Genomic DNA, 26,399 nt, shown 5'->3' with positions numbered 1-26,399 from the left:
CAATTTTCTTTCCTAATATTATTTTTTATTTGATTATATTATGAGCACTTTCTCATTCCACTGAAAGTTCTTTGAAATCACCTAAAATGGCTGTATAATATTCTATTGTATAACTCTTTCATAATCACCAAATCTATCTCCAATTTTTTAGCGACGCAAATGGTTTCTATTTCTACCATGAATGTGCTGTGCTGCGATCATGTATGTGCACACCCCGACTTACTTCCTAAGCATGCACTCCTGGGCACAGATACTTGGGTGCCAGCTGAGCACATACCTCCATGATTTCTGGATCCTACTCCTCCACCCTGTCCTAGATGCCCACCTGCCTATAACAGGCACATGGCACATGACTGCAAGCTAGGGGGCTACTGGCCATTTTCTTTGCTAAGAGGCTCACTTCTTTGAGCTCCTCCCCACCTGGAGTCTCCCAACTAGATGAATAAAGGTGTTGCTTACACGACAGCCACATAGGCTTTTCCCCATGTAGGGAGAACGCTGTATAGATACAGGCACCCAGTAAGGCATAGGGGAGAACCGGGAGCCCTTTCTTCTTCCCTGGCTGAGCCCCCTACTGGGGGCAGGAATCTGCATTTTGGGACAAGGGAATGCAGCAGCCCATGGCTACAGTCTATATCAGCGCATGCTTTCTGCTGCCACAACCTCTGCAGATACTGCCTCTGAAAGGGAACGCAGGTAGACTATCATTGTGATCTTGGAACTGTGGGGCTTGAGGTAAAGAGAAGAGAAGCAAATGGGCATTACAACCTCATCCCAAGTCCTGCACAACAGTGGGACCCCCAAATCAATCTGGGATCAAGGCCCAGCATCTTCACTTCAGGGACTTGGTTACCATAGACTGGCAAAATTGCAAGCTGAATGCAAACTCCGGTACTAAGGCACTGAGTGAGACACGTTTGATCAGCATCTAGGTGACAACTAGGAAGTAGTCATTTAGTTAAATATAGGACACTGGCCGCAGCTGAGGAGACAATGAAACTCACAGACAGGGAGTGTTTGAAGCAAAAGGCAGAGTCTGGTAGAAACACAAAATCCGAAATGGAGTATATATGTCTGTATGTGTCTGTGTGTGTACTTGTGTGTGTGTGTGTGTGTGTGTGTGTTTCAGTGTGTTCATGCCAAATGACCTCTGAAAATAAACCCTGGATTTTCAGCAAAACAACTCAGCCAAATCCCTCCATGAGGATTATACACTTGAAGAGTCAGTATAAACATCAAAAACGCTTCAAAGTATATTCTTTTAGGTTGGGAATTAATATTGACTATTATAGCTGGCTTTATAACCAGAGGATTCGGTTTAAAAAGTATTAAATACCTCTCTTACCCATTTTTACTTTGAAGCGTGTTCTTATTTTCCTCTTATGTGTTTTGGGTCACGTACTGCACATGTGTTTGTATTACTTGGGGACACTTTTGAGGTTTCCCTGACATCGCAAATTGACAAGATAGTTCCCCTGAAAAAATTCTTATTGTTATAATCATAATATAAAATTCTTCCCCTACCAGAGTCTGGGATAGTTTCCTCTTCATTCTGGAGGGCATAGTAATGCCTCGAGTCTTAGCACCATCTACTTCAGACATAAGCATTTTCTTCCTCCAAAAGATTAATTTCATCTTAAATAAAACCAAGAATTGGTTTAATTATTAATGAAAAACAGGTAAACTGATAAGTGGAATACCTTGGTTTTCAACATTTGTTTGAGAAATATTGCTGTTTCTGTCTTGATTTTCCTGAAACAAAACCAGAGAATAGACAAATTAAACCCTGAATATTAAGGAGGTGCCCCTCACCCCATAACACGGGCTCACACACACACATGCGTGTGACCCCCTCAAATTCCTCATATAGTCACAAGTCTTAGATGCAAGAAGGGAGGAATGCTAAATCCTAAAGGACCACAATAAAATGGAAGTATTAATGTTCCTGAGTCAAAGGGGAAAAAACCCACAATCTTCCATTAAGTAGTATTTACAGTAATTACCAAAGATGATGCCAAAGTGGGATCAGATAGCATCTCGGATGTCTGTGGTGTGGGCCACTCTGGAGAGGTGACTGGGCAGAGGATCTGGGGCTGGGCAGCCCGAGAGGCCAGACACCAGGTTTCACAGCCTGACTTTGGCTCTGTCACTAGCACAGTGGACAGGATATTTATTTTTCCTGCTTCCACTTCCTAAGAAATGTATTGAGGGGGAAATACTATATAAAGTCAAATGTTTGTTGACAATACATTAAAAATTCTAGTGTCTGTAGGTAAGAGACAAATCGCTGGGTTCTACTCCTGAAGCCAAGGCTACACTGTATGTTAACTAACTTGAATTTAAATTTTAAACATTAAGTGTTTACTGAATGAATGAAATATAATTTCCATTAAGTTTTATAAAAGATTGAAAGTGGATAAAAGATCTTGAGGTTATAGACTAGAGGATAAAGCCAACGTTGTATCTCAGGAGGAATGCAGAAGACTGTCTTGCATTCCACTGTTTTGAAGGCTGCCTTCTAGAATATCTTAAGTCGGAATTCTTCAATGAGAACATGAGAGAACTATTAACAGATTTTTCCATATCCATTGCTAATCCAACTGGTTCCCCGTTCTTCAAAGGGCAAAACTGTCAGTCTGATGACACAGAGTTCACGCTTCATGAAAACAAACTTCCAGGGAGCACCTAGATTCCATTGCTTGGGAAACCAATATGGTTCCCATGTTGTTTAGAATACCTGGGTCACAGGTTCATGCTTGTGGAAATGGTTGAATTGAAGATATTTCCATTGTAAACCTTGTTATGAGATTCGATTATGCAATAATGCCCATAGCAGTGCTGGTTATGACTGCTCCGTTACAGATAATTTATGCAGACAATGGCCATGACTTAGCTCCTTCCAAACACTGATGCCCAGATTATTCCACTGGACTTTTGTGGATGTCAGCGTGGTACTGGGTTAGTGGTGGAGATATGAACCACCCATCTATTCATTCACTCACTGCTTTACTTACTCATTTAGGCTGTAGTTACAGCATCCTTTCTATATACCTGAAAGGGTTAGTGATTCTTTTATTCTTTTAAATGACATCAAGAATAAATTACAGCACTCCTACAATTAACTGCACATGATCTTTCCTACCTGCCCACACCAAAGCATTTCCAAAGCCCTCCTGATGAAAACAGCATGAGAAGGAAAAGCTGAGAAGACACTTCCCTACACATTCCCTGTCTGAAAGTTTGTTTCGCTGCATCAACTCTTACCGTGAACCTTTCTGGACCCAGGGCTTCCAGCGGAGAAAAGCGTTTGACACGTTTCCTCATGCGAGCAGGTCCCTCTCTCCAGTCCAGTTCCCACCTGGAGCAAAGTGTGGCTTCTGTTGTTTGGCCCCACAAGCCCAGCTCCCCAAAAAGCTGCTCCTGAATCTTGGCCCAGGCGTTGGCTGCCTTGATGTTGTCACATCTCCGTCTCTGGGAAGCAGAAGTACAGGGTCACTCTTAGACACATTTCCTCATGGGCTTGGGCTCGAACCTCTGGGGGTGAACACACCAAGCTCTCTTAATTGGTTGAGAAAAATAACCCCCTACAGGCAGCCCTGAGCACCCTTGGGATATGTACTATATTCTCTGGAGCCAGGACCAGGCCAGGAGAAGATAGCATTTTTTCAGCTCTGAGACCATTCAATCCAAGTTGGGGGAAGACAAAAACATTTGCCCAATGGCCTTCAGAGCCATGTGGCTGCTGGGTGTCATGCAGAGCATGACAGGTCCCAAAGGTCCTGACACTATTCACCAGAATAGATTGCACAGAATGGATTCTATAAATGGGACACAGAATCTCACCACAGCCCTATCCTTCAAAAATGATGCTGAAGATACTCCTTCCAGTGTCTGGACTGGAGGTGTGTGTGTGTGTGTGTGTGTGTGGCCAGGAATCACAGACCTGCTAACAACTGGTAGATTTGAAGAAGTCATCCCTGCCTCTGGACCTCAGAATCTCCAGCTCTTAAATGAGAAGTTTGGCCTACATATTATCTAAAGGTCTTTCAAATCCTAATATCCCAGGAGTCTAGAATGTTGAAGAATTCTAGAAAATCTGTGGAAACTAAAACCTTTGATATTAATGACAATAAACCCTTACTGATGAAATCTTTGTAGTTTGCATATGTGGCACCTGACTGAAACCCCTAGACTGCTTGTGTATGCCACACTGAAGTTTTCTACATCACCTGTCAAAGGAATCTTGACATCTGTCAGTTTTGACAGCTGAATCTGCTGTTTTCAGGGTGAACTTTTGCAGTTATTCAAATATTTGATGATTATTTGCCCTAAATTTTGATTTAAGTTTTCAGAAAATTGAAAGGTGTGTTAAGATCAAGAAGCACAGATCTCACCAACTTTACATAAAGGGAAAAGGAATCATTATCATGCATTAGAGCCAGGCCCCTCGCCTGCTGGATCTCCTTTCCTGTACCCAGTGGCACCATGAGTGAAACTTGAAACTTGTAAATAATTTCTATTATCGTCATAAAGAAATCAAGTCTGAGAGACGAGAAGTGATTTCTCCAAGGACCACCAGGTAATGAGGCTGAGATTCAAACCCAGTCTGTCTGATTCCAAAGCCACCACTTTAGCCTGCATGCTAGAGTCCTTTCCTGGGGACCTGGCATCAATTTTATTAATTCATGATTTCTGATGGTATTACTTCAAAGACTGGCATGGCAGACTTTGAGGTAGGCCCTGTAAATCTAAGCCATTTAAAAATTTTTTATTTATTTACTTGTTTGTTTGTTTTTTACTTTGTTTTTTAAATAGTTTATTGTCAAGTTGGTTTCCATATAACACCCAGTACTCATCCCTACAAGTGCCCTCCTCCATGCCCATCACCTCCCTTCCCTTCTCCCCCACCCCCATCAGCCCTGAATTTTGTTCTCAGCATTCAAGAGTCTCTCATGGCTAGGTCATTTTGAACAGGTACATTTTGAACTTGAAAATTTTGAACTTGAAAATTCCCATGAAAATATAACAGACAATACAGTGCTCATTCCGTGGTCTTTGGGGTCAGATGAACGAGGGTCATCATCATGTTTCTGCTATTCTCTGGTAGTTTCATGTAAAGGGACTTCATCAAATGCAATTAAGAACATTACAATAATAATAAAACCATAGGTTTATGTAAGGATTAAATGAAACGGTATTTTCAAGAGTTTTTATACAGTGACTTGCACAGCATAAACAGTATAGTTATTGTGAATAAAGCAAATTCTATTTCAAAGCAAGATTATTTTGTTTCTCCACAGTTCTTGAATTTACATCCAAAATAGCATTTTATATAATACTCTGACTTGTTAATAAGAAATGCCAGAAAAATAATGTCTGTCCTGTCCAAAGCCTTTTATAGGGATTAGGTTATATAAAATGAATACTCGTTTGGGGAAAATATTTCAGCTCCCTGGAGACTATCACTGGGTTTGGAATAACATATGGAGCTTCATAGGGGATGGACAATACCAAACTATTTGGTTGTCCACTTTGGGCTTAAAATTAGTATTTAAAGAATATCTTCTTCACCCCAAGGATCTACCTAGGAACCTGGGGGTTTATAGCTGCCTGAGTCTTTATAAAAGAGCAAATAAATTGTCTCAATATCTGCAGCCAGACAAGTGTGTGTCAGTGGTGAGATCCCTCAGAGGTGAGTGATTGTTTAGTCCATGATAGAAAGCTACGAGTGGTCCCAGGACAGGACATAGGATGATCAAACAGCAAAAGCCCTGAGTTTCCATACCTGCAAGGTGTGGTGTTTTTTTTTTTTTAATGTTTATTTGAGAGGGGGGCAGAGAGAGGGGGGCACAGAGGATCGAAGCAGACTTCACGCTGACAGCAGAGAGCTTGATGAGGGGCTCAAATTCATGAACCATGAGATCGTGACCTGAGCTGAAGCAGGACACTTAACCAACTGAGCCACTCAGGCGTGCCACCTGCAAGGTGTTCTGTAATGCCTGTGTTTCTGCATAAGGTAAGGTCCTCTTTCAGCATAAGGCTTGCCTGGGCCAAATGCCACACCAGAGATGCAGAGGCAGGGTGTCCGGAATGTTAGAGGCAGCTTTGACTTGGGGCTGAATGAAAACTTTTCAGTAGCATCAGTGGGCTTTCTTCTGGACAACCAGCCCTTCCCTGCTTTTGGTCCCTCATGCTTTGGAGGGGCTGATCCCAGCCCTGGCTTCAGCTCTGAATGTCATCCAAGCTGTGGAGGATGATTACGGGATGGACTAGTGCATATCATTCCCCAGGACGGGGGATGGTGTTCTCTGGAGCCCATCCAGAGCAGACTATGCAGAGAGGTGGATGCATGGGTGCACAGTCGGGGTCACCTGCCCCACGCCAGGATGCCTTTATATGCATCAGAGGCGCCCCTGAGGCAGAGACAGCCTACAGGCATGCAGCTCAGCAAGAAGACGCTGCCTTTGCGCAAGCTAGAAAATGGTTCCCTGGCCTTTACATGAACGCTGCCTAGTTCTAGGATGTGCAGCTTGAGGAACAGAGTGTGAGTTAGCCTCAGCCACACATGCTCTTCATCCATCTGCCTCAAATTATAGGAATCTCCTACGTTTGCGTGTGTGTGTGTGTATGTTTATGTGAATGTAGGNATGTTTATGTGAATGTAGGGTGTGTGTGTGTGTGTGTGTGTGTGTGTGTGTGTGTGTAAGAAAGAGAGAGAAGGGGGAAAGAGAGGAAACTGATTGCTTAGAACAGAGCGTGGATACCTGGATCCAACTCTTCCTGAAGCCTGATTCCCTCACAAAACAGTTCACTTGCTGCCTAAGCCAGTTTGAGCTGAGTTTCTGATATTTGCATTTGAAAGAGCTATGACAAAAACTTAATGAATATACAGAAACTGAGCAAGAAATGGCAACAGACTGTTGGCTCTTAGAGAACCCAAAAGCATGGGACAGAACACTGCCTCTCACATACTAAAGGAAAGGCCACGTGTGGGATGGCAGGCAACTTCTAAAGAGCTTTAACCAGTAAAGCCTGGAATGTTTTAAAAACAGCATAGACGGGATGAGGCTTTTCTGTAAATTATGGTAAGGAATCGTCACAAGAACAGGATGGTCCGGGCATATAAACAGAGCAGAACCAGAGCAGCTGGACCACAGAGAAGAGAGAGAATAGAGTTTGGAAAAGGCAAATGGGAATCTGGGCAGGGCTAGCGTAGAGGAAACTGTTTTTTGCCAGTACTTCTGGAGTGACAAGGAATTTGGGAGATTGGATAGCAAAGTGCCTGATTTGCTGGTAATATAATGGTGGGTTATAATGATGCTTGAGTGAACTTTCCAGGGCACTGGGGAATGTTACCTGGTCAGGCTGCAGGCACCTGCCATCTCCAGAGACCTCTCGGTTGTGGGCAACAGGTCAAGTTAGAGAAGTCTTGCACCACCTATTATGGAGAGCCCTGTGGGCCGGGATCCCTGAATCTCACTATGACCACCCTTCGGAGGAACCTCACTGAATACACTTGGCATGAGCTGTCCTTGAAGAACATGGCAGGTTTCACCAGCCTGATCTCTATACAGAATGTGTGGACGTGGCTTTTTCTGGAAGTGGAGTGGGGCTTGCACTGGGAAAATGTATTGCCCCTTAAAAAAGGCAGGGTGTGTGATCCAGACCCCATTATCTCTGGCAGACGGTGATTACCTCTGCATTCCTTTAAACGTTGAAACAATCTGTCTTAAATATTTAAACACTTGGAAAGTATCCTTATGGATCAGCCTCAAAATGCTGATTTTCTCAAAAATACCTCAAACAGTAAAACTCTATACAACTTTCTGAAGTATTCTCTGAACCCCGTTCAGGCCCACTGCTGAAAATGAACCTGGCCAAATGTTCTAGAAGGCTGTGGGTACTTTCCTTGTGGGCTCGGAGCCTCTGCCAAGGTTATGTCCTTCCCCCATGAACTTTCAATCTCACAAATTCCAGCAGAAACTCACAAAGTACCACACAGTGCATCTCTCCCAGCCATCAGCAAATCTCCAGGCTCTTTCAGCTGGAGGAAGAGAGATGCTCACATTCTTGACAGGGTGCTGATTTGGATGTTTAGACAAACAACCTCCTCTAACTTGGAATGAAATAAGTGTGATGAGGATGTCCATAAATAAAGGATGTAATCTTAAACAATTCATCTTATGTTCCCCAAAGAGCAGTTGAATTTATTAGCCATGTTGCTAATCCGGAAAGAAGTCAGTGAATACAAATGGTGGCGCACTGATGTGCAAAGGCCCATTGCAGGGGCTCAGATACCATGCGCTAAACCAGCAGGGCACTTTACCAGCTTTGCAGGACAGTCAGCAATGTGAGGGCAGGGGAAGTGTCTATGAGGAGGCCCTTCTCCAAACTGAGAGTCTGCTTAAGATCAGCTTGTGCGGCCGAGGAGCCAGAATGCCTCCTGATAGCTTTGATGGCGGCATGTCCTGTAGACGCCCAAACTCCTCTTTCACCCACATCAAGTATGATAAACTGCCCCTCTTCTTACTCACAGAATAGCAGGGGAGGCTACATTGCTAACCTGCGTGTTTCTGGGGTGCAGGCTGCACAGCTCATGAATTCTTACTTCCAGGGACATGTGTGGGCTCCCAAATGAGCTTATTTGGAGGGAATTTGACCAGGTTACTTGGCTGAAGTTGATCAGAGCCTGACACTTGGGCATGACTGTTCCACCCTTCTTTGACCGCTCACCCCACCCCAGGCATGCCTCATGGCTCCTTTCACCCTACTATTCTAATCTTTATAGTAGAACATCCTAGAATTAGCCTCATCATGCTGCTTATGGTGATTTCTTTACTCTTGGTCTCTCTGCTGAGTTTTAAGAACTTTGAAGGCACAGCAGTGACATTATGATCTCTGCCCTTCCTATACTTAGTACAGACTTTGGAACAAAGAAATCATAAGTAAATAATATCTTTAGTAAGGTTTTAATACTATATGTTGTGCTCTATTGTTAGCAACCATTTTTTAAAATGTTTGTTAACAGGGGTACCTGAATGGCCCAGTCAGTTAATCATCCAGTTTTAGCTCAGGTCACAATCCCATGGTTTGTGTGTTTGGGCTCCATATAGGGCTCTCTGCCGTCAGCACACAGAGCGCGTTTTGAGTCCTCTTCTTCCCACCTGCCCGTCCATTCCCTGTTCATGTCCTTTCTCTCTCTTTCCCTCTCTCTCAAAAATAAAATAAGATGTTTGTTCAAAACAACACAGACTAAAGAGGAACCTCCGTACCCATTCCATATCCACACATGTGGCATGTATTCCCCACTGGCCATTTCTTGGTGCTCTATGCTCACCCTTTAATCTTTACAGTTAGGGAGTATTATCCCTTCTTTGATATGGGGACCCTGAGACTCAGACTGCAGGCCCCAGGAAGAGGCAGACCTGAGACTCAACTAGAGATCTCACTGGCATGACAGCCAGTACTCTTCACCTTGACCGTCCAGAAGTCACACCCAGAGAAGTGTTTTAAATATCTAAATCTGCCCTCATGGTGGCAACCCATTGCATTTAGGATAAAATGCAAAAGCCCTAAGGGGGCAGCAAACGCTGTGTGCTCTGGCCCTGCCTTATCTTCCCCAGCCCAGGTCACCCAGTGGCTTCTTCTTCCAGTTAACTGATGGCATCCAGCTCTTTCCTGACCAGGAACCTCCCACATGCACTTCCCTTAGCCAAAAACACATCCTCAGAATACTTCAGTCCATCTTCTTCCTCCAGATCACAACTTAATGGTCACTTTCTTGGAAGGGGCCTCTGATCTGCCCAAGTTAAATTCTCCCCACATCATAATCTCTCATTATACCTGTATTTTCCATGTCTCTTTCTCATCCTGAGTAATAATGATCTATTTATTTGTGTAGTTGTTTCATATATATCCCTCCAGAGAGGTAGAGTGCTACTAGAGAGTGAGGCCGTGTCTGCTCTGTGTACAGTTGTGCCCCTACCTCATAGCACAGGGTCTGAGGCACCCTGGGCTCTTGACACCTACTTACTGGTGGAGGAATGGGTAGATGAGAGGATAAACATGCTGCCTACTTCCTCAGCTGCTGACAGTGGGGGTCCACATTCACTGCGCAGGTTGTGCAAGTAGGTCTGAATCGTTGCTGGCCAGCTATTGACTTAGCCAACTAGAACTTAAACCAAAGGCCTTCCTGACTCTTTATTTCAGGTTCAGGGTATATTCCAGTTTTCTGTGCAGAGAAAAGAGCTGTCCTGCTTCTCACCTGTACATGATCTTTGTATAAAGAAGCGTATAGTTCCTGCCCTCTTCTTCTGTAGTTCTCGATGCATGACACGAAATCCTGGAAGAGAGAAAACAGGTCACAGATTAATGACAGCTGTGATTTTGATAGACCGTCTCTATCTGACCAATTATCAGGGGAAATAACAGGTACAACTTTTGTTGGTCAACTCAATCACAACCTCATAAATAAAGACTTAGCCTATACTGACACCACAACACACACACACACACACACACACACACACACACACACGTCTATGGGTTACTTCCACCTCCAGCTGTCATGAGTTAGCTTACAACAGATCAATCTTCCTCCCAAGAATAAAGAGAAAAGTCATATTTAAATAATCTGCTTTATGAGAGCAGAGAGCTACCAAGAGAGCCAAGACTTAAGGAGACAAGATCTTAGAGACAAAGAAAACTCACTGAGATGTGCCTAGTGCCTGATATCTATGATTTTTTGCCCCTGAGATATTTGCAAGTTTGCAAATAACACAAGAGGTTGAAAAGCTGAGCAGAAAGTGGTGGCTAAGAAGCAGAGAAGCTTAACAGAACTTGTGGTGCTTTCACGTGGCTCAGGAGACAAAAATAGGAAGTCAGGCTCACCAAGACATCTAGGCTGTAAGAGACCAGAAGTCCAGAAACAGGACAGTACAAAGAAGCAAGCCCAGCTTTATGCACTGATGTTCTCTTTTAAGCAGTTTCTGATTTATAAGCAGTGTGATTTGTAAAAACCAACAGGATTGGGGCTTTAAAGTGGGATCTCTCAAGGGCTGCACCATAGGAATAAAGGTGGGTTGGAAATAGACCAGGTCTGGGGTGCCTGGGTGGCTTAGTCGGTTAAGTGTCCAACTTTGGCTCAGGTCATGATCTCGCAGTTCGTGGATTTGAACCCCGCATCAGTCTCTGTGCTGACAGCTAGCTCAGAGCCTGGAGCCTGTTTCAGATTCTGTGTCTCCCTTTCTCTCTGACCCTCCCTTGCTCACGCTGTCTCTCTGTCTCAAAAATAAATTAGAAAAAAAAAAAAAAGAAATAGACCAGGTCTTACAAAGCTGAAACCCAACTTTCAATGGGCTCAACCTCTGAGTACATTATGGTGACTTGCCCCCACTCCAAGTACATCTCCGAAGGCAAAGAAAGTCCTTTCTGGAAAAGGATCACACCATCTGAAGCTTTTAGCTGAGAATTTTCATACAAAATGTTCAGTAGTCAAGCATAAATTGCTAGATAAATTGCTAGCTGTCCCTAGAAAAAGGATGAACAGATAAGCAGATAATGAAAACAAACCCCCACATATATCCAGATATTAGAATTACCACACATGGACTTTAAAATAATGCAAGTGAGGTAGTCCAAAAACATGCAGTATGGAGACTTTTACAAGAGATACGAAAGCTATGAAAAAGAACCAGATAAAATCCTAAATCTGGGACATGAATTAATTGAAATTAGAAACTCCATAGGTAAGTTTAACAGCAGAGTGGATACAACTGAACAGAGAGAGAGTAAAATGGAAGAAACCTTCTTGCTAACTAGGATGAGATAGAAGTATGAAAAAAATACATCAGAGATATAGGTACATATGTAATACAGAGAAGGCATCTAGCATAGGTGGATTGGTGTCTCAAAAGGGCAGGGGACAAAGAATGGATCAGAAGCAGTATCTGAGAAGTTGATGAAAATCTTCCCAAATGGATGACGGGCGTTGAGCCACAGATTTGAGAAATTCTGTAAACCTGAAACAAGAAAAATACAGGTAGAAAACCACACAGAAGCCCATCACAATGAAACTGCAAAAAAAGGAAAAAAGATAGAAAAAAGATCATATTATCTTTAAAGAAGTAACAGTAAGAATGGTAGAAGCCAGAAGACAATGAAACAACATCTTTGAGTCATGAAAGAAAAAAAAAACAAAAAACACTGACAAGCTCAAAGCCTCTACCCAGTGAAAATATCTTTCAAAAATAAAGACAAACTAAAACATTTGCAGAAGAATAATACTGAGAGCATGTGTTACCAGCAGCTGCGTGAAGTGAAACACTGAAGGAATTTTTTAGTAGAATGACAATGATTTCATATTGAAGCAGTGATCTTTGGAATGAATGAGAGAATATAAAAATCGTAAACATATTAGTATATCTAAATGAATATTGGCTGTTGGAAAATAATAATAGCAATAATAGTAATAACAGGATTTAAAAAATAAGAATTAAAATACATGATAAAATAACAAAAGGTAGATGGAGTAAATGAAATAGTGTCGTAGGTTTCTTTTCAATTAAAAATTTCCGGGGATCCCTGGGTGGCTCAGCTGTTTGAGCATCTGACTTGGGCTCAAGTCATGATCTCACAGTTAGTGGGTTTGAGCCACATGTTGGGCTCTGTGCTGACAGCTTGGAACCTGGAACCTGCTTCGGATTCTGTGTCTCCTTTCTCTATGCACCCCCCTGCCCCCTTACTTTCTGTATCCTTCTCTCTCTCTTGCTCTCAAAAATAAATAAACATTTAAATGTTTTTTAATTTGGAAAAAGGGTCTAATTTACATTAGACTTTAATAAAACAAATACGCACATTATTATTTCTAGGCTAACCACTAAAAACATAATGAAAGAATGTGACTTCCAGGTAATAGAAGGGAAGCACAATAATTTTAAATAGCTGACAATATGTTGTCAGAGAAAAAAATGGAATAAATAACAGATAATACAAACAGAAAATTTTTTAAATAGTTTATTGTCAAGTTGGTTTCCATATAACACCCAGTGCTCATCCCCACATGTGTCCTCCTCCATGCCCATCCCCCCTTCCCCCCACATCCATCAGTCCTCAGTTTTTGTCAGCATTCAAGAGTCTCTCATGGTTTGCCTCCCTCCCTCTCCCCCACTATTTTTCCCCTCCTTCTCCCCCATGGTCCTCCGTTAATTTCCTCCTAATCCTCCTATACGCGCAAACATATGGTAGCTGTCCTCTGCCTGACTTATTTCGCTCCCCNTGATTTGTATTTCCCTGATGAGGAGGGATGCTGAGCATCGTTTCATGTGTCTGTTGGCCACAAACAGAACATTTTAAGTAAGATAGATTTAAACTAAAATCATCATTAACCACATTCACTGTAAATAGACTAGATGCTATAAATAAAAGATAAACTGAGTCACACTGTATCAAAAAGGGAAACTCAAGAAAATGCTACTTAAAAAGAGACACTGCTTGAAATAAGGACACAAAGGGTTGAAAGTAAAACAATGGTAAAAAATAAAATAAAATAAACTGGACATATGCTAACCAAAAGAAATCTGGTAAGGTTGTACAAGTAGTGGCCTTTAAAGTAAGAATTACTATTAGGAATAAAGATGGATGTTTCATAATGATAAAGGATAAATACACTAGGAAAGTTTAAGTTCTAAATGTGAGGCATCTATTAATATAGCTTCAAAATATATAATATATAAAATAACAGAACTGAAAGGAGAAGCAAACAAGTCTACAATCATACTGGAAGATTTTAACTTATTTCTCAGTAACTAATAGAACAAGTCAACAAGAAGGATAGAAATAAAGAATATTTGAAGACTATAGTAAGCAAGGCTAATCTGATCAATTGTTTTAACAAAATGCAGAAAATCAAATGATACAGAATGCTCAAAGGGAATTACAACTAAAACCTGCCATAGGATGGAACATGAAACAAATGTAAAATAATTTCAAATGACTGAAATTACACGGAATATATTTTTTGAACATAGTGGGATTAAGTTACAAGCAAATATATTTTTAATCCTCATACATTTAAAAATTAAGTAATATTATTTTAAGTACCCCATGGGTCAAAGAAGAAGTCAAAATGGAAGTTAGAAAATATTTTAGCCTAAATGAAAATGAAAATATCACATAATGAAGTATGCATCATAGAGCCAAAACTTTTTTGTGGGACTATATGTAATCATCAATGGTATTAGAAAAAATAAGCATGTAAATTAATCTATCAAGAAATTTGAAAAACAATTTAAACCCAAGGAAAATATATTTAATATCTTTCCCAGAAATTCTGATAAGAAAAAAATGTCCTTTTTTTCTTATCAGAAATTACCAGCAACAAGAATGAGACAATGAGACATTATTCTAGATTCTACAAACACTTAAAGAATAATTATGAATAATTTTTATGCTGATTTAGATGAACTAGACACAACGTAAGTTACCAAAACTGATACAAAAAGAAACAGAAAATCCTAATTGTGCAACATCAATTATAGAAACTAAATCTGTAAATAAAACTTCCCCCACAAAGAAAGTTTCAGGCCTGGGCATAATTAGTAGTTAGAGGATGAGAGACTAAATTTGAGAAAAAAATTCTGTTAAAATCAACAATAGATAAAGCATAATGTATCACTACAAAATTAATACAGATCCTTCTTAAATTTCCAAAAAATAGAAGAAGAGGGAACATTTCCAAGCTTATTTTATAAGGCCAGCATCATCCTGATACCAAAGCCAGATAGACATCACAAAAAAAGAACACTATAGGCCAATATAAGTGTAAACATAGATGCAAAAATCCTCAATAAAATATGAGCAAATAGAATTCAACAGCATATAACAATAATAATACACCATGACCAAGTAGGATTTTTCCCTAGGATAAAAGGATGAATCTGCAAATCAATCAATGTAATATACCACATTAACAGAATGAAAAAAAAAAAAGAAAATATGAGCACTTCATAAGACACAAGGAAAGCATCTGACAAAGTTCAACATTTATTTACAATAAAACTCTCAACAAAAGAAGTATAAAAGGAATTTACTTCAACACAATAAAGGCCATATATGAAAAGCCCACAACTAACATCATAATCAATGGGGAAAACCAAAAGCTTTCCCTCTAAGATCCACCAGACAGCAAGGATGTGCACTGTCACTCTTCAACACAGTACTGGGAGTCCTAGTCAGAGGGATTAAATAAGAAAAATAAATAAGAGACATCCAAAGGAGAAAGGAAGAATTAAAATTATCTGTTTGTAGATAATATAATCATATATGTAGAAAACCCTACATACTCAACGAGAGTGAGAGAGAGAGGAAAGAAAACTGCTAGAACTAATAAATGAATTCAATAAAGTTGTAGGATACAAAATCAACATACAAAAATGAGTCATGTTTCTATACACAAAGAACAAACTATCTTTAAAGGAGATTAAGAAAACAGTTCCATTTAAAATAGCAACAAAAGAAGTAAAGTAAACTTGTCATCTCAAATAAAGCAGCTGACAGTATTTTCTGTCAATGATAAAACTGAGCTTTCAAATTTCAAATATTAGAATGCGTCTCTGAGCTTGACAGTAGCTAAAAATTTATCTTTTAAGATTGGTGGTGATATGAACACGGTTTTTCCATATTGTACAAAAAAATGTGTCAACATTAGGGATATCTACGTAACTCAAGGAACCAATATTCCCAAAGCATGTTAGATTCATGTTATAAAATTATGTATAAGTTAAAATATCCATTCAAAGTGCAAAAGAGGTCAATATGTTTAATGGACAAAAATTTCACCTTGAAAGGTTTCAACTAACCTTGAAGAAACTACTACTTGTTGAGTTTTGGTGTAGTATCAAAGAGTGTCTATAATTTCCTTTCTGAATTCAAACTGCATATCTACAGGGAGCTAGATTTTCTTCATATATTTCAGCCAAAAAAAAAAAAATAGTACAACTGATTGAGTAAAGAAGCAGATACAGGAATTGAGTCCAGCCGCCCTTTTACTAAGTCAGATAGATATTAAAGAGACTTTAAAAAATATAAAACAATACCACCCTTTTACTAAATTTTTGTTTTGAAAAACAGTTATTCATGAAAAGTGCTATTTATGTTTCAATATAATGGGTTTATTACTGTTATTTTTAAATGAATTAATAAATGCATTACTTTTAAAATTTTGTTTTAATTTCTAACGTGGTAAACACTAATAGATACAATCGACATAAATAAAAGCTTTTTGGAGTCCCCAATCATTTTTTAAAACAATTTTTTATAGTTTATTTTTATTTTTGAGACAGAAAGAGACAGACCATGAGCAGGGGAGGGGCAGAGAGAGAGGGAGATACAGAATCTGAAATAGGCTCCAGGCTCTGAGCTGCCAGCACAGAACCTGATGCGGGGCCCAAACCCACAAACCATGAGATCATGACCTGAGCCGAAGTCGGACGCTTAATCAACTGAGCCACCCAGGCACCCATCCCCAATCATTTTTAAGAGGGTAAATCGGTGCTGAGAATTATTGTTCTAACACTATGAACATGAATGAATTACTACTTCATGCAATGACATAGATAAATTGCACAAACATAGTCTGGAGTGAAATAAGTCAGAGAAAAGCATATATACTATGTTATTTCATTTACATAAAAGTAAAAACATTAAAAACTAATGTGATACTAGATGCTAGGATAGTAGTTACATGGAGGAAAGAAGGGTCTAGTGACCAGGAAAGAACATGGGACTTGGGAGTGATTCTGGATGATATAATATAATATAATATAATATAATATAATATAATATAATATAATATAATATATATAATGCTGTATTTTCTTATCTGGGTACTGGTCACATGTTCACTCTGTGAAAATTCTTAAATCTGTATATTTGTGATCTAAACAGTTTTTTCTATGTAACCTTTCAGTAAAGTAAAAAAGTGTTTACCAGCAAAGATTCAAAATTATGAAAGCAATATAATTTTAAAATCCCAGTTACAGTTTTGAAGTAGTGGGAATAGGATGATTTCTTTCTTTTTATTTCCTTTTTTTCACAAAATTTTCTTTAATATGGCTGTTTACACATGTTTATACACATTTATAAGTAAAGCAATCATTATGAGCATTGTAAGTGACATAAAATGTTGACAAATTTGAGTAATTTTACATCTAAGGCAGAAGCCCAGACTTCTTTCATATACGATTATCTGGAGACCTGCAGCAGGAGAAGAGAACTCTTGGGGAGCACTTGGACACAAAGCAGCTCCTGTCAAAAAGCACTTGTGCCATCCTGCCAAAAAGGGATGGATGGGTCTTGTGTGGATGACCCAGAGGATTAGCTGGGAACAGAGCAGGGAGTTCCAGGCAGGCAGACTTCGGCAAGACATATGAAAAGATGTCCAGACTTCCATGTTGCTCAGTGTTGCTAAATGAGGGCATGGGAGGTAGAAAGAGAAGAAGTCCAGGGACCTTGGTTCTTGGCCATTACTAGCTATAGTACATGGGCAAACTACTTAATTTTTTTTTTTTTGAAATTTGATTTACCCTCTGTAAACTGAGGTTCACAGTATCTCTTCTAATTTTTCCAAAGAGATGTTATGAAAATAGGATGAGATGATAGAATGGAAGTACTTTGTAAACTGGAAAGGATCACCCAAGGAGACTATTTGTATGTAGGTCATAGATAAGATCAGTTGAAAACAGTTGACCTAGATGTCCTCTTTAAACTTCATAATTAAATAAAATGCTGTATGTATGAGTTAAGTTATCAGTCATCTTTACTCTTCAAATAAATAGCCTAGCTACAATATCTATAGCTAGGGTGGTTTGCATCACTGCTCAGATACCTTATTTCTAATATCAAATTTACTCTCTTTTGTTAAGTTCAGAAAACATTTATTTCCACCTCCTATTTTCCAGGTACTGGAGTACAAGGATGAACCTCATATCTGGTTGTGTGGAGTCTAATGGAAGAGACAGATGGTTATGAACTGCTGTGGCCGATGTGGAGACAGAGCTATGCACAGGAGACGGTAACACAGGACCCAGTAACCACACAGAAGAGGAGACCTCATCACCAATCATGGTCAGGAAAGGTTCTGTGGTTGAGATGTTGCTTTAACTGTTATCTTAAAGGAGAGGTTTTAAATAGAAGTCCGATATAGTCCATTAGCATTTTTGATGACTCACTCTTGCAGAAATTTGAAAGATGAATTTAATGAAGGCAAAACTGGATGTAGGGACCCCCCTTAGGGCTCTACCATGACAGTACAAGTGAGACATCAGATGGTGGAATGAGTAAAGTGGAGAAGTCAAATTCAAGAACCATAAGAAATGTAAAATTAGTAGAAATCAGTGACTGTATGAAATGGTAAGAATTTCTCCAATTTCTGGTTTGCCTAAATGAGTGAATTAAATGAGATAAACTAAAAAAAAATTAAGAGTGGATGCTGGGTGGTTCAGTCAATTAAGCTTCTGATTTCGGCTCAGGTTATGATCTTGTGGTAAGTGAGTTCAAACTCCGCATCAAGCTCTCTGCTGTCAGTGTAGAGCCCACTTTGAATCCTCTGTCTCCTTCTCTCTCTGCCCCTCCCCTGCTCTCACTCTTTCTCTCTCTCTCAAAAATATACATTTAAAAAAGAGAGATCACAAGCACAGGAGAAGGAGCAAGTTTAAGTGATGTGATGTGTGACATGCTGAATTCAAGTGTCAGAGGCACAGCGGCACATCCCTAGAATAAAGCTCAGATGAGTCACCCCAGGTTGATAAATTTGTGAGTCATGAGCAACCAGATGATAGACAAACCCCGAGAGATGATAAGATCCCTCCCAGAGAGTAGGTACAGAGAGGAAACTGAGGAGACAAGGTACCAAAGCTGGAGAACACTAGTGAGTTTGGGCCAGGAAGAGAAAGGTTAGAGGGGTTTAAGGAAAAGCAGAGAGGCCGTGGAAGCCAAGGGCCATGTAGCCATAGTGAATGCACCAGAGAAGTCCTGTAAGACGAAGCCTGAAAACATCCATTGGACTTACCTGCAGAAACTGGTCATTGGTAACTTCGGTGAGTTGTTTCAGAGGAATGAATAGATAGCAGTAAGTCAACTAGAAATGTGGGGATAAGGAAGTGGAGACCATGAGTATAGGCAACTCATTCAAGAAACTTGACTCTGAAGAAGAGAAAAAGAGTAGGGTCATAGGATAAGAGAGGAAGAACAGGACTGAAGTGTATTAATATGCTGAGGGGAGCTTGGCAGTCAATGGGAGAAGGTTGACAAGCAAAGGAAAAGGTCCCTGATGGTGCAGGTTCTGCCAAATAAGTGAGAAAGGAGGAGATCAGCAGCCCAAGGAGAGGTTGATCTGAGCAGTGGGGGAGTGAGCGGCTCTTCGTACTCGGAGGTAAAAGGAAGGACCTAGCACTTCACAGCGGACAAAGAAGTTTCTATATGCATTATCACAGTTAATATTTAGTCTTCTGACAAATCTGCATGATGGTAAGTGGGATAAGCAAGGGTGAATGACTCCAACAAAACACTCAAGAAAATGGCAGCACCGGAAGATGAGCTCTTGGAGGCCGCCATCATGTAATGTCTCCCCCCCGCCCACACATTTCCACCCTGTGTGTCTCCACACTGCTAGGCAAACACTACTTTCCTGTTGGGCTCTGAGACCTTTCATGCTCTGGAAAGTTGTCACACTTGGGATGTGGAGACAGGAGGTGGGCGCTTTGGGTCAGTTCAAGGGCAGAGGCCCATCTGCCCAGGCGGCAGTGAATGTGGCACATCGATAAGGGACTAATTCAGAGCAGAGCTCCGCATCGCTTATTGGAACTAAATAGCCTTTGCTTAGCAACTGCCTATGTTAAAGAGTTTGAGAACCTCTGAAGTAGAACAAAGGGCCTCAGAAGGCTGTTTGGAGGTTTGAGAGGGTCCAGATCTGTTTTAGAGCCCATGCCCTGCTCACCCAGTGTCTCCTGAGGGAAGGGTTTGGCTACAGGATCCAGACCAGATCTTGGCCTGGGGACTGGGGCACATCCCACTGTGGGCTCACCTATAAGTGAGCTGACCTCAGCGTGCAAGGGCCCCCACTTCGTCAAGGCGCCCCTGGGGCTGGCCAGCTGCTGGTGACCCTGCTGCCCACCCTGCCCCACAGGAAGCGCCTGCTGTCCTGACGACAGTCGTTACACTTGTTTGTTTAAAGCATCATTAGCCCTGTAATCACAGCTGTGTGGCCCTGCGAACACAGGGAAGGCCAGCATCTGAAGACAGCCTCTCAGACCCTGCTCAGAAACTTGGGGCCAAGATCACAGCCAGGGGTCCTGGCGTCTCCAGCCAAATGCCACACGTGCTGAGTCCAGAACTAAACTCATCATCTGGACAGTTATCTACTGTGTGCTGACACATTTTCTCTGCTAATAATTTCTTGCAAAGAAATCATAAGATATGTACACAAATATTCACTGACAACGTTTTCCACCATCCTAGGTACAGCAGCACAAAATGAAACCATGTAAATAGCAGCACATGGGAGGCTGGCTCTTCCTTATGACACAGTCTTATGCAGTCACACAAAGCATGCTCTCCCAAAGGGCCACCGCTAGCCCACATAGAGCTTTTGTGTCCCCTTTGGGCAGACACTGTCCAGGGCTGTGGATGGATGATTTGAATAATGAAACAAAGGCTGGATTTCGGCTTCCTGTTGCCACTCTGGCCAGGTGCCTTTGTGTGCAAACTATACAACCATTTACTGCAACCCTGGTGGCAAAAAAGATTTAATGATATGGAACCAGGGTTTTGATATATTGATATTTTTAAAAGGAGGTTAGACAACCATATGGTAACAATAACAGTTAAACCTGTATAGATTTGCATAGAAAAAAAAAAACCTAAAGGAGAAAACAGTACAGTCATCAACAGTGCTGTTGGCCAAATATTTTCAGTTCTCTCCTCCTATAGGTATATGGTATGATCACCCTTCCTGCTACCTTTGAGCTAGGTGAGGCTGGGGAGAAGTGCGTGGATGCTTAAAGGACTCATGAGCAATTAATTAAAAAATCTGAAAATGTTAGAATGACTACAGCAGGGACACACTAAAATATATAAACTGCATATGGATTCATATTTGGAATCAATGGGAAAAAGATCAAGAGACCTACAGTGAAAGCAAGTGTGAGATCACTTACTCTCAGCAAAAAGCTGGAGCGATCTGAGCACAAGATAAATAAGGGGCTTAATGGATAATAGCCCAAATTATAAAGTAAGTATGGGTGAGACCCTTACTGATATAAATAAAAGATTGAATAAATAAATAATGGGGCAGAAGAGACAGACCTTCCTTAGGTCTGAAGGAAGAATTTCAGATAATATGTGTAGATGCTTTTCTCACCAGGAGCCACCCTGAAGAGTAGGCTGGAATTAAGGACTTGCTTCCAAAGAATCAAGTATGGGAAGGGAACAAGAGGAACTCTGCAGTGGGGAAATCTGGCAGACACCACCAGGACCATGTGATGATTTACACGGGTGCCACGCCCCCTTGACCTGATGCAATGTGACGAGAGGCACACTCTCCTCTGTGATCTTCCTTCCAAAGCTTCACAGTCCCAAGCTAGTTATGATAAATATTAAACAAACCAAAATTGAGGCATACTCCCCAAAACATCTGGCCAGTACTCCTCAAAACTGTCAAAGTCGTGAAAAATAAGGAAAAGTGTGAGGAATTGTCACAAATCAGGGGACCCTAAGGAGACATGATAATTAAATGTAATATAATCCCCTCCCTGGATCCTGGATCAGTGGGAAAACCAGTGGAAGCAAAATAAGATCTGGAGTTTAGTCACTAGTAATGTACCAATGTCAATTTCTTTGCTGTCACAAATACACCATGGTAACTAGTATGTTAACAACAGGGGAAGCTGGGTGAAGCATATATAGCAGTATTGAATATGAATATGGAAAGTATGTGAAAGGTATTTCTAGACAAAAAGTCTATTAGAAAATAAAGTGAAATTCTCACACCTTCCCACCTAAACCCCATCATGAAACTGAGATAGAAGAGAAAAGTTACTGCTTTCCCAGCTGGACGCAGTTCCACCTTTCCTTGGGTATAAACAATTCATCATGCTGAGTGTAATTCTCATGTTTAAAGATGCAAATGATGTTTTGGTAAATCTTGTTCCCCATAATTGCATGAGCCAACCACGTCGTCAGACATTTAACAAAGAAATAGTAATTAATCCCCCAAATGGTAGGAAACCTGCGTGGTGGATATACAGAAGGATTGTACTGAATTCACAGAGTCACAAATGGTATCGTTCTTGGGATGACTGGGTCACTCAGTCAGTTAAGCATCTGACTCCTGTTTTCAGTTCAGGTCCTGATCTCACAGTTGTGAGATCGAGCCCCACATTGGGCTCCACAGTGAGCATGGAGCCTACTTAAGATACTCTTTCCTTCTCCCTCAACTCTTCCGCTCCTCTCAAAATAAATAAAGTAAAATATTTTTTAAAAAATGGTATCATTCTCTAACAATGTGAGGGAATTTTGAGACTATTGTTGACAACTTGATTTTCATTTCATGGATATATTTTAAAACTTAACCTACATAACATGACTCCACTGTAGGCAATCTTCTTTAAAATTTTTTTTAAAGTTTCTAAGTATTCACTAATAATTCCATAAAGAAAAAGCAATAACCATGTCGTTCGATTTTGACATCAAATCCAGAGTCCTTTAACCCCTGACTTTCTCTGGCCAAAGAAAAAAAGAGAGAGGTTCAAGTCAAATTCAGGTGAGCTCCCATTCACAGAGGCAGAAGTGAAACCAGATGTGGAAGAGACACCCCCCTTCACCATGGATCTCATGTTCTCATTGGTCACTCGCATTGTCACTCACTCGCACCTCTTCTTGGTGGGGGCTGAGGAGAGAGATCTGATGAACAGTATAATGTCACCAGGTGGCAGTGAGTGACAGAAGGAACCATACTCTGTGTGTGCACTTTGTAGTTATCATGAAATCATCATTACTACTCTTCTCTTTTCTGGAAACCGCCTCAGGACTCCCATGGTAGAGCAGGAAACTGTGAGAGCCGTATTCCAAATTATAGTGGCTGGGTTTCCCACCAGCACCTTCCCCCCTGCCTTAGAATAAGCTCCTCGGGGACATTGCCCATCTCTGTTGCCAAGGTCCAGGTAAACAGAGACAATAATAAAAGTTTGAGAGATTGAAGTGAAACTCACAGACTCTTGACAATCCTCCAGGCCATATTCCCTGCAGCTGTTTACTTCCTGTGTGGAGTGAAGCCCTCCATATGGTCACAATTAAGGAGACCCATCAGGGTCAGTAGCAACACTTTCAGGTCTGGCCTTCACACCCCCTGCACTTTAAACCCATCTGAAATCCAGGATTTTCCTGGTTGTGAAACATTCGATAAAGTTCTGTTATGCCTTCTCTGTAAAAGGCTGACGCATCTACCTTTAAATATAAGTCCTTGGTGGAGACCTGGTTTGGGTTACGTGCAAGAAGCAACTAAATGCTTCCCTGTGTGTTCGTAAACCATGTATAATATCTATAGATGGGCACCCATAAAATGTCAGCAGCCGTCATGAAGGAGGGGTGTGTGCCCAGCGAGACAGGTCCGGTCATGGTCAAGGGGTCTTTGCAGGATATCTATTTGGACAACGCAGGTCAGGAAATGCTCTTTTCTCCAAGTGCCCACATAATTGCACTTTTCTCTGCAATGGAGACATAGCCCCTGGATTCTTAATAAATGTCAAGCAATACCAGAGTAATAATCATATTTCCAGCAATAATGACAAACAACTGGTGCTCGGAGTGGCTGAGGAGGGACCAGATCACCACAGTGCAATTCATCTCGTTAAATTCACTCACATATTAATTTCCAAGATGAACGGCGGTTTCTAATTTGTCTTTTTTGAACTGTGATGTTTTTATTAAATTCAATCGTCATGAGTGCATGGAGCAGGACCCCTTAAAACAACACCACCACTCCGGTGTAGCAAAGGACAAAAGCTTTGGGATTGCAGGTACCGCGTCTTCTCGAGGAAGCCGCCCGCCCTCCTCTTTGCCTCCTCCTTGGGTGTCAGGGCCTCCATGAGGCTCTGACAGATGGGAAGTGCGAGAAAAGAGATGTCTGTTGGTGAAGCCCCCAGTCTGTGATGCTTTGTTATGGCAGAGTTTTCACTCCGGATAATGCCTAGTGCTGGGGTAGTCTGCAACCTGCAACTGCCATTGGGAAGAGAGAAAACAAAAGGGGATTGGAGTGTGTAGGGGGGATTCCTTCTTTAGGCCTCAAGAAGAGAGACAAGGCCACCTTGGCCAGGACTGTCCTGTCACTGCCCACCTCCAGAGCAGAACTCTTGACCTCAGCTCTCGGGATGGCCCTGGCTGCAGTGTGGGTCCATAGAGGAGTTACCTGAGGGTGACTCTAACCCCTATCCCTGTCCTCCTTGATGCTGCACACACCTGCTCATCTCGGCACTTCTGGGAGGTCACCCCAGGACTTGTCAGTAGGCACTCACTGTTGGGCCACTCTTGGCTCACAGGTAACATAATCAATACCACCCCCTCCCTTAGGCTTGGCCCTCACAGATGTGACCACAGATGTGGCCCTCACTGTTGCATGAAAAATAGATAGCTGTGGCTGTGCAGCCAGGCTGAAGAGGGCTTGGCAGCCTTTCAGAAGGGACAGGGGATTTAAAGTCCAGGAGAAGCTGTTGGTCCTCTGGTAGGGGAGGCTCATTCAGGCAGACAGACCCACATTTGCCCAAGGGGATAGATGGGAGAAGACAGGGCACATTATAACCAAACACGGTCTGACCTGCAGACTGTGCAGGACTGGGGTGAGGGATGGACTTAGAAAAGCAGCGAGGTCAGCTTCCTCGCACTGTTGTTGTGGGTCAGTGTCCTATCCCGACAGTGAGGCAATAAATGCTGGGTTTTGATCATGGTCAGATCCGATCCTTAAAAACACCCTGTAGGGGCGGTAAGGAGCTGCCAGGCAGGGCCATCTGCTTTGTTCTCCCTATGTCCCTGTTCTCGAGCTCTTCCACCACTTGGCAGAAGTGTAATTGATGGGTGGGGAATAAATGCATGAACTCTGTTGCCTCCTTTCCACAATGGCGGCCAGAAAGCTAGAGCACAGTGTAGATGCTTGAATGTTACTCTTTATAGATGTCTGCTTATGATCTTAATTCCCCAGGAACTGACTCTTTCTTCTTCTATTATTATTTTTCCTGATCTCATTTCTGTGTTTTAGCACATGCATCCTTATCTAAAGGTAACATAAATCATGAATCAGAATGTAAATAAATATATGAAATGAAGTGAAGATAAACTGGATATGATATTCCAGTAACAGCAGACTATCAGCTAACCCATAAGGCAGATAGATAGTCACAACTGTCCCTCTGCACCCGAAGGGGCCCCTTCGTCACTACCAATCCTCCCTCACATCCTTCCTCCCCTTCCTCCTCCTCCAAGTCTCCACTCAAATTTCTCAAAGAAGCTCAAGTGAGGCCCCGCCTCATCTGGGCACCTCTTGAGCCTTAACCTCCTGTTACAGTGTAATTATTTCACCCTCCTAGAAGGTGGGACTCCCCAGTCAGGGACTGTGTCTATATCCACTGACCTTAACTCAAGGGCCTGGGATATGATAGGAAATCAATGAATGTGTATGGGATGTTGAAGGAGGGAATGTCTGGAGAAGAAATGGACACTCAAAGATGAGAGAGAGCGAGAGAGATGGAAATAGAGATAGAGGCAGGTATAATCATGGATGTAGACTTATTTTCTGATCCCTAAGAGAAGCTAGAATGGCACTTCACAGCTGGTTCTTGCTAGGATCACTCTCCCGTTTGAGCTCCATGCCCCATTTATACGGATCTCTCTCTGTTCTCAAATTTACAAACTCATTCCCACAATTCAGCCTGGCTCTAGCTGGGCCCATTTCAGGAATCGACATTCCCCAGGTGCTGGATGGCTACTCTTTCTTCTCAACTGAATTATCAGATCCAACCCATAGTGATCACGAGGCAGTCTTTAGGACATCATCTATTTCCTCCAGATTGTGTCACACTATCTAATATTTTCTCATTTATTCCCTTTTGCTTACAGTCTGTTTCCCCCCACGAGTGAGGGGCCATTTGCAAGAATGGAACTGACATAGACCCATTCAACTGCACTTTTGATTTACTCAATGATCTCAGGTGCTTCCTTCAGCACCCCTAATCATACCAGTAGATCAACTAGCAGCTGAGGACCCCTGAGCCTTCCTCCCAGGCCACCAGGACTGGACTGCCATGCTACCTTCTGCTGTCTCCACTCTCCCCCCGCCCCCCCCCCGCCCGGGCACT

At 41.7% G+C, this 26,399-nt stretch overlaps 1 protein-coding gene across 7 annotated transcripts in view; it reads right to left on the bottom strand.

Annotated features, from left to right (window-relative positions):
• Window positions 1-26,399, bottom strand: part of WDFY4 (WDFY family member 4) — a 290,261-nt gene that overhangs the window by 103,392 nt on the left and 160,470 nt on the right. For all 7 annotated transcript variants that reach the window (XM_077746401.1, XM_077746405.1, XM_077746404.1 and 4 more), the window contains 3 exons: window positions 10,265-10,342; window positions 3,265-3,471; window positions 1,701-1,752 (listed from right to left, as the gene is read on the bottom strand). In XM_077746401.1, the coding sequence (XP_077602527.1) occupies window positions 1,701-1,752; window positions 3,265-3,471; window positions 10,265-10,342 (337 nt within the window). The remainder of the gene's footprint in view (window positions 1-1,700; window positions 1,753-3,264; window positions 3,472-10,264; window positions 10,343-26,399) is intronic.

The sequence above is a fragment of the Crocuta crocuta genome, unplaced genomic scaffold (assembly GCF_008692635.1).
Source record: "Crocuta crocuta isolate KB4526 unplaced genomic scaffold, BGI_CrCroc_1.0 scaffold28, whole genome shotgun sequence".
In the NCBI taxonomy this organism is placed as follows: Eukaryota; Metazoa; Chordata; class Mammalia; order Carnivora; family Hyaenidae; genus Crocuta; species Crocuta crocuta.
Note: the sequence above shows the minus strand (reverse complement) of the source record. Positions and strands in the feature narration are given on the sequence as shown.